Source organism: Gossypium arboreum, chromosome 13 (genome assembly GCF_025698485.1).
Source record: "Gossypium arboreum isolate Shixiya-1 chromosome 13, ASM2569848v2, whole genome shotgun sequence".
In the NCBI taxonomy this organism is placed as follows: Eukaryota; Viridiplantae; Streptophyta; class Magnoliopsida; order Malvales; family Malvaceae; genus Gossypium; species Gossypium arboreum.
The window spans coordinates 125,609,554-125,618,615 of NC_069082.1; the positions used below are offsets into that span (position 1 = coordinate 125,609,554).

Sequence of the window (9,062 nt, forward strand, 5' to 3'; positions counted from 1 at the left end):
AAATTTCACTGGGTTAAAATATATTAAATAATAATATTATAGGTTAAAAAAAAAGGAAAAAGGATAATGTAGTTTTAGGGATAGATTTTATAGCATTTATGACAAATTTTTCCTTTTTAACTTTACCCAAAATTTTTAAAAGTAAATAAAAGAGACCACACTTTTTAGAAAGGAAGTGAAAAAATCATTACCAAATAGTTCAATTAAAAGGTTGAAAACTTCGAATACAAACATTCACTTTTTTTTTTAATTACGATAATAAGATAAAATTGAATAATTAACACAATTAGAATAATTTAAATCTAAGTCACATTTAAAGTGACGAATACTCTTGACCATCAAGCTATCACATGATGTTTAATTTATATTATAAACTTAAAATTAATTCAATTCATAATTATTATTTTTAAAATCGATAAAATTATATATTAGTCTCATCATATCATATATTATATATTACAAGGTTCTTTATAAAAAAATAGATAATCATATTTATTTACATTTTTAATGTGTAAGACTTTTCATTTGAAATTTTTATTTTCAATTTAGATAAAATACTCTTTTACTCTTTACCTTTTTAATTTTCTAAATTAATTTTTTTAGAATTTTATATTTTAAATATAAATTTTATTTTGACTTAATTAATAAATTTTAATTTTAAAATATTAAAATTGGTGAATATTAAATTATTAAGCTTTGATATAGTTTTTTTATAAAACACATATTAATAATAATTATTAAATTAAATTTATAGTTTTCAAATAAAATAAGAGATAATTATATTTATTGATTAAGAAGAGGAAAGATAAATATAAAATTATAAAAAATCAAATATTATTAATTTTAACATTAAAATAGATTAATTTTAAAATGTATATAAAAAATCTATAAAAATTATCAATAATATTTTAAATTATTAAAATGAATATTAATATTTAAATCATGATAGTTTTTTTATACTGTTTTAATTTCTAAATTATTTAAATATTTTTGAAACATTTTGTAATTACTTTACTTATTCAATTTTAATGATTTTAAACAAAAATTAATCTCTATTTAGTAAAATAATTTTAAATATAAAAATTAAATTTCAAATTTATAAATTAATGGAATAATTTTATAGCATATTCCAATATTTATTTTATACTTTTCTTTTAGTTTATATCATTAATCATATTAATTAATTTCTAATTTATTTACTAATAAAATTTTCTTTTCTTTTTTTGACAAAGGAGAAAATTTCTGCTGTCAAATCAAATAATAGAAGTTGTTTTGTTTCCTAGAAAAGTCCAGACCAACTGGCCTAATCATATGATATAATGCATGTGTATCCAATTAAAAAACATAAACTACTATGATTATTATTATTATTATTATTATTATATTTGTTTCAATATGGAACGTTGGCATATGTACGTGTCAGATTATTGCTGAAATCACTTAAACTTTAAGACGGTCCAGTTAATTTAATTATTTATAAAATAAAGTTTTTTTGTCAGTTATGTTATCATAATATGCTTTATTTTATTTTAATATTTGTTTCAATGAAACGTTAATTATATGGTTGACGATGACGATCATTTAATCTGTTCACAATCTGAGTTTCTTTATTTATCGGATCGAATTAAATTTATGTATAATTATTTAAATTTGGGTCGATCTAAAATATAAGTTATAAATTTTGTTTAAATTTATAGATTTAATTTCTTTTAAATAAATATTTTTATTATAAGTTATGATTATTATTTTCTTTGAAATAATATTTAGAATTACCTATAATTCTTTTTCAACTTATAAATAGAAGAATAATGCGTGTCAACGTACTCAAATCTACGTCTTCAATCGACTAATCTAATTTAGATTTAATCCAATTTAATATGTATTTTTATAATTGAAACCATCAAATTTAAATTTTAATGACTATTTAATCAATAAAATTGATTTCATGAGAATTTAATTATAGATTGAATCAACATTAATTTGAGTTGTATCTCTAATTAAACCTACATTGAAAACAATTAATTGAAATTATTTTAGTATTTGAGTTTGGTTTCAATGTTTAATTCGTACATGAATTTCACTTTAATATTCAATTTGATATCTAGATTAAAAGGTATTATGTGACCCAATGAATATTTGACATATGTGCTATAGTAAAAAAAAAAACCATAAGCACTTAATTAAGAGAAAAAAAGTTGGGGATCAAATTAAACATCACAACCAAACTCAGATGCTTAATTGAGAAAGAAAAATACAGTATCAAATTGAACATTAAAACTAAACTTAGGTAATAAATATTAAATATAATATTTTTTCTTGATTTTATTTAAAAATATATTATTTTCAATATTAAAACTTCAATTTATTTTCATAAAAGAAACAATCATTTTAATAGTATTGAAAAAAATCATATTGAAGCTTGATTAGATTAATCAATAGTCCCAAATCCTTACAATTTCATCCCTATCTTATCTAACAAAAAAAATTGATGGCCAAAAATAATCAAACCAATAAAAATGAGTGAAGGCATTATTTCATACTATGATAATTCAGATAATTAAGAGTTATCTGAATATTGTCAAATAACTTCAACCATAATTTGATATGTGCCGCCAAATTAAGTATTATTTGAATATGGTGAATTAGATTAGATAATGATGGAGAAATTATCTTATGAATCTTTCCTATTATATTATTTACGGTCTTTTTTAATTATTAAATAACATTTTAATCAATTTTCTATATTATTGATACATAATTTTGTTATTTTTTACCTTAAACCCCAATTGAAACCCCATTTCTTGAGCTAGAGCTTAGGGTTTGAGGTTTGAAGTTTGAATTCAGGGTAAAAAAAAATTGATTCAGGGTTTGAGCTTCAAGATTTAAGATTACAGGTTTAGGGTAAAAGAATTATCAAAATTATGTATCAATGATATGGAAAAAAATTATTGAAATATCATTAAATAATTGGAAAAGGGTTATGGATGATGTGGTGGGAAGAGTCCATAAAATAATTTCTCGATGACATTGAGTAGAATATGAATATTTGTAAAAGATAAACAATTACGGGCTGAATATAAGATTACTTTGTTTGGTTTATTTAACTGGAATGTAATATATATGTATTTAGTTAACGAAATTTAAGATTATCTAAAAGAAAATTTTACTAAATTCTCCTTGACATAGAATTTTGTTTTATAAGTTTAATTATTTTAGTATTAAATTTTTCATAAAATCATAATAACTTTCATTTTGATTACGGTCATGTGAATTCAATTGAACAACTATTGAACCTAATTACGATAATTTATTTATATGGTTTATAATTGTTTATTTTAGAGAATTTAGTCTATTTTAATATGAAAAGAGAAGTGAAACCAAAATTTATAATATAAACCTCTAAGCTTTATGTTCTATTTAATACGATTTGGGAATTTCAATAAATTACTAAGATTGATTCTTTTTGAAACAGACAAAATTGTTCATATTTATAGTAATATCGATTTTGTCGGTAATTTAAGATTTTATTTTTAAAAAATAAAACCATCGATGTAATTTATTGGATTATTTAACGAACCCAACATCAAAATTCAAAATACATCGATGCAACTTGTTGGATTACCCAATTACCTAATATAAATGAAAGGAGCTTCAACACTCATATGTCTCGAGTTCCTTTAATAAATTATCCACTCCTTCTATTTTTAACATAAAAATCTTAAATCTTAAATTATTTCTTTAAAATATTTAGTTTTATTTGCGGAAGTGTTAAAAATATAATTATTTTAACAAACAAAAATATACTAAAATAATTAAAATTATCTAAATAAATATTAATTTATATAATTGGGTACTATATAAAATACCCTGAACCCTAAGTAACACTTACTCCAATAACAAAACTAAAAAATAGATGAATTATAATGGCCATCCTCCCTGATTACTGAACAATGATAATTTTATTAATCACTTCGAGATATTGCATTTCCAAGCAATGAAACTTCATCTCTTGCAAACAAGGTGTAGGATATATATATATATATATGTATATTATATATATATATGACGACAAAAAGATGACTGCAAGAGAAGCCAAACAAGGTGTAGGATATATATATATTCTTGTTCTTATCATTGTTGGTATTTTCATCTCTTGCAATGAAACTTCATCAAGGACTACCAGAGATGATATATCTTCATATTATCTTTTCATTAAGAAGCAATCATCCTCATCCCATTCAAATAATGCCTCTTTAGTTTCCTTTCTCGCACGTTACTTGACCTGCAAGGAACCAAGTCTCGACTATATTATCCGGACTTTTTTAGAAAAATATTCGGGTCTAATACCTATGTTTACGCACCAGTACAGATTGTTCAATACAAATGAGTCAATTGCCACTTTTTTCCCATCATCATTTCGGTTCCAGTGATAGTGTGCATGTGTTCTGTTCATGATCTCCAGTGTCGAATGGCCGTAACTGGCTTCTCGGAATGCTGAATAATCCGGTTGGGGATCTCTAAACCTACACCATCGATATAACATTTGCTAAAAACAATAAGAAAATGCCGTTTCTTATAGATTGATTGTTATACTGGTATGTATCAAAGACGGATTTCGGACTTTGTACTTACTTTCCTGCTAAACCTTCTTGATTTCCACCATCTCCAACAGTGATGTAAACAGGAGCTGATTCGTCCGGTACAGGGAAACGTTCACCACTTGATACATTGTACCTTATATTTGAGATTCGATACTGAAAGTTCATAGGGAAAACATATAAGTGTTTATCCCAGAAAAGATATCAACAATCGTAACGACATAGACCCAAATCTAGTGAAAACATAGTATTCATAAGACCTGAGTTTACTATTAGTATTGGTGTAAGGGTTCTATAAAGGGTTGTAGATATTCGGATTCAAGCTTTGAGCTCTCAAATATGGCAGAGTGAAAAAGATTTAAGGGAAAGAAACATACGGATCTTTCGTAAGCATGGACATGACCAGAAAAGATTACATCAACTTTGTGATGGGTGAACCATTCTTCGAACACTGCTCGCATACTTTCACCTTCCATGAAATGTGCTTCGTTACTGTTGTAGATCGGAACATGCACAAGCAGAATGAGCCATGGGGTCTTCTTCCTGTCAACCCTGTTTAATTCTTCCTCGAGCCATTTGCATTGAGGTGTATATTTCACTATTACAACAACAAAAAACAACTATGTTGCTCAAACTCGGGTATTCAACTTCTTTTTCATATATGCATCAGACATTAATGTTGAACATGAGTAACATACCAAACGGAGAGTAGCTTGATAGCACGATTATATGAGCAGATGCACGCCTAATAGCATACCACATAGGACTACTGCTTTTAGAAGCCAAATAAGGCGTAGGATATCGATGTAGATACGATTTGAATGGAGTAACTTCATTCTGCATATGTTTTTTCTTGAAGTTAAAAACAATAAAAACAAAAATGATTCTACAATATGATTTTGTAATTACCATATAAGGCATGTCCTCTATTTCATGATTCCCAGCAGACCATATCCATGGCTGATAAGCAGTACTTTTCTCCACGAATCTACCCCATGAATCCCACCGTATACCAACATCATTGTACTTGTATCTATCGGCATAAGAAAGATCTCCTACAAACAACACACTCTGTGCTCCACTCTCCATGTAATGCTCAAGTGTGGATAGCGAGTTATACGTCTGTCCCAAATCACCTGCAAGGTATACATGTTATTCGAATTTGAATGCTAGTAAATGTTCAACATGGTACTCACAAACACTCACCGATGATTCCAAATTTGTAAGGAACATCTGGACCGATCATCGGAGGCGTTTGAAACCAAAACTCTCGTGCGGAATCACCATCCCCAATCTTGTAATAGTACTTGGTATCATACTGAGAAACAATAAACAAATGATTAAGCAACCAATATCTTCATATCATATAATAGTTAAGCCATTAGTGTACCTCAAGGCCGTCGACAAGAACATGATGAATATAGCCAGAATTGTATTTATAAAAGGTGTAGTTTGTCATTTTCCCTTCTGCACTGAATTCGTAGTTCTTATCAGATTTACCATATTGAACTTTGCTGGACCCTGGTTCATCAAATGTAACCCATGAGATTATTACAGCATTTCCGTCATAGTTCCCCTGTGTTATATGCACCTACAGTCGAAAAAACATGCATGTTAGGAATATCATAGTCCCCTATGTTGCTCGGAATCGTGTGTGAGTGTTCTGTTTTCAAAGTTTTTCATGATTTTCGTGTATTTTAGAGAGTTTTTGGAGGTCATATTCCCATATTACCGAGATATCGTTCTCTATTAACCAGAAAACTACTCAATACTGTATCAGACACTCAAACTCGAATCTCAGTGTAGGAAGCTTTGTACATTTACTGCTAAAAAGGGGGAAAATCTCACTTGTTGAGGTGCATTGTATCCTTTGGGAACTGCAAATACTTCATGATCAAGAGGGATATCAACCGATGGCCACTCCTCTCGAACGAATCTACTCGTGATACCAGCATTCACATTGTTGACAAAGTTCAAGATAACAAATGGTACCAATATTAATTGAAACAGCAAAGACTTCATCTTAATGACCCTTAGATGATTCTTGATCAATCAATCAAGAACCATGCAGTTTCTGCATTTAGGATAAAAGAAACACCAAATTGTCACAAATTCATGAAACAATTTACAAAAAAAGAGTAAAACATTATTACATGAAAAAACATGACAATTTCCAATATGTATATATATGTTCCACTCAAGTTTACCATTAAGCTAAAGCTTTACATGAAACACAAAATGGAACCAGGAACCATAAGTGTATCTGCTAACTACATAGTCCCCTAATCCTTAACAACTGTCTTCCTAACTATGTATTGTCCAAAATCCATTGTCTCGATTCTACCATCGCTCAAACAGCTACAAATTACTCAAAAAGATTAGTTTTTACGGACCATTTGCAAAGAATTATCACAGTAATATATACTTGAAAAACAACCCATTAATGAATGTTGGAAACTATATGGATACCATGAATCTGAATAAAATTTAATGCACAAAAAAAAAAAAAAAACCCAAGATTCAGCTCATCTATTTAAACTGAAAAAGAACTTATTTGAAGTTTTAACCAAATCCCAGAATGGAAAACATCATCACCAATGAAAATGGTAATTTTTTTTTTTTTTGAAACAAAACAAAAAATAAGGGAGAATGAAAAAGGAAGTACCTTTTGGAAAATAACTAACTTTGAGAGGCAATGAATGGGATTGCATTGTCCTTCATCTTAAATAATGGGTTATGGATATGGGGGAAGGTGTAAGTTAGTGGGGACAGTAATGGGTCGAGATAGCGTACGTTAGTGGAGGGGAGTATATCTGTCGTATTGGTCGTTGTTTGCGTTGTCTTAACAAAACATTGTTCTGGTTGGCTAAGATTGTATATGTGGCGAAACTTTATTGGTTGATTTGACGGTTGTTGATCTTGATTAAGACATGTCTGTTAACTGATTGTTTTATTGTCGTATTTTTGGGTTAGAATATATATTTTTGGAATTACTTTTTATAGCATTGTTAGTGTTGGATTAATAATTTATTTTTTAATAATTTTATTAATTGAATTTTAGTTTAGTTAATACCATTGCTGAATAACAATCAATCATCGGATCATGAGTTTGAGTATGATTAATGCATTTTTCTTCTAATCTAAACTTAAAATCATGCGATTTTGTAAATTCAATGATAAGTATTGTTTTTATGTATCAACAATGCTTAAATAAAATTATTGGATATTAATAGAACCAAAGAACAAAATTCAGCCTTTAGAAAAACATCTTTAAATCTTCACTGGGTTTCGAATCTATACTCTTCGTGTTTATCATCAATGTCTAAAAGTCTCCTCCTTATTCCATGGATCTTAACTTTAAAACTCAATTATAAACCCTATAGAAAATAACATAGGAAGCCCCAAATTAATTCCGAAACAAAGCTTAAACAGTTTTTTAAAAAATTTGAATAGAATATATTTTTATAAACCCTCTCTTCTTGCTTGGTTGTGGATGTTAAAATATGAAAATCATTATCTCTTGCTACTGTTGAATATCTTTATAATCGACTCGTCTTGCCTCACTCTCATTTGATAAATATTAGTTATTTTGAATTAATTTAATGTGCATTTTTCATATAGGCATTAACGAATAATTTATCAATACACTAAAAATATTAGAATAAAATTTTTCCAACAAATTAAAAATAATTTTAAAAAATATATGTATACTTAAAATAACACTAAAATATGTGTAACGTAACAAGCAAATACCTTTAAAATAGTGACAAAATAATAATAAAATAAGACTTATATAATATCCAAATAATAATAACAAAATAGTAGCAACATACAGTGAAATGACAGCAAAACAATGAAAAAAATAGCAAGAAAACAACAAAATTTTTCCCTTTTTTGCAAATTCAGACCAGACCGGGCCTGAGTCAAAAAAACTTTACTCGAGACTTGACTCATTTTCTAAACGGAATTTATTTTTTTACCCAAACACATACACTTTTCAAACAAATCTTCGAGCTTGACCAATGTACAAATATAGTATTCAAACATTCTGACACATAAAATATTATTTTTCCATTTCTACATTAAAACATTACATAAAATGATTCACATTATTTATAATGCCTACTTAACTTCTTCTTCTTTCCTAAAACATTAATTTACAATATATATCAAATGTTAATACATTAATTTCAAAAATATAATTTGTGTAATTGCACAGTGACGGAGGCTGAGCTTTGAAGGATCTTGAAAGGGTTAAACCTTCTTTTGGAAAAACGATTCAATAAAGTCTGAATCCAAACTGATAATATTGAGGCTGTTAACATTATTCAAGATGGTTCTTCCAGAAACTCTAATTTTACCCTAATCAGGAGAACATTTCAAGTCCTGAATATGTTTAAATAGTGGAAGATTCAACATTTGCCTAGAGAAGAGAACTCAATTGCAGATAGTTTGGCTAAGTCC

The 9,062-nt window shown here is 27.4% G+C and overlaps 1 protein-coding gene across 1 annotated transcript; it reads right to left on the reverse strand.

Annotated features, from left to right (window-relative positions):
• Window positions 1-3,940: 3,940 nt before the first annotated feature.
• On the reverse strand, window positions 3,941-7,379 carry LOC108464114 (bifunctional purple acid phosphatase 26-like). The gene is made up of 10 exons (XM_017764211.2): window positions 7,264-7,379; window positions 6,447-6,672; window positions 5,989-6,189; window positions 5,805-5,916; window positions 5,508-5,734; window positions 5,297-5,435; window positions 4,976-5,196; window positions 4,633-4,754; window positions 4,362-4,523; window positions 3,941-4,282 (listed from the first exon to the last, which is right to left on the reverse strand). The coding sequence occupies exons 2-10, from the start codon at window positions 6,618-6,620 to the stop codon at window positions 4,213-4,215; spliced, it is 1,428 nt and encodes a 475-aa protein (XP_017619700.1). The 5' UTR covers window positions 6,621-6,672; window positions 7,264-7,379; the 3' UTR covers window positions 3,941-4,212.
• Between the last annotated feature and the right edge of the window lie 1,683 nt (window positions 7,380-9,062).

What these genes read in the sequence shown, in the direction of transcription:
- LOC108464114 (XM_017764211.2), bottom strand. Translation starts at nt 6,620, where the DNA reads ATGAAGTCTTTGCTGTTTCAATTAATATTGGTACCATTTGTTATCTTG. An exon ending in GATACAATGCACCTCAACAA is followed by an intron (nt 6,190 to 6,446) that starts GTGAGATTTTCC and finishes TTTCGACTGTAG; the next exon opens with GTGCATATAACACAGGGGAA. An exon ending in TTCTTGTCGACGGCCTTGAG is followed by an intron (nt 5,917 to 5,988) that starts GTACACTAATGG and finishes ATTGTTTCTCAG; the next exon opens with TATGATACCAAGTACTATTA.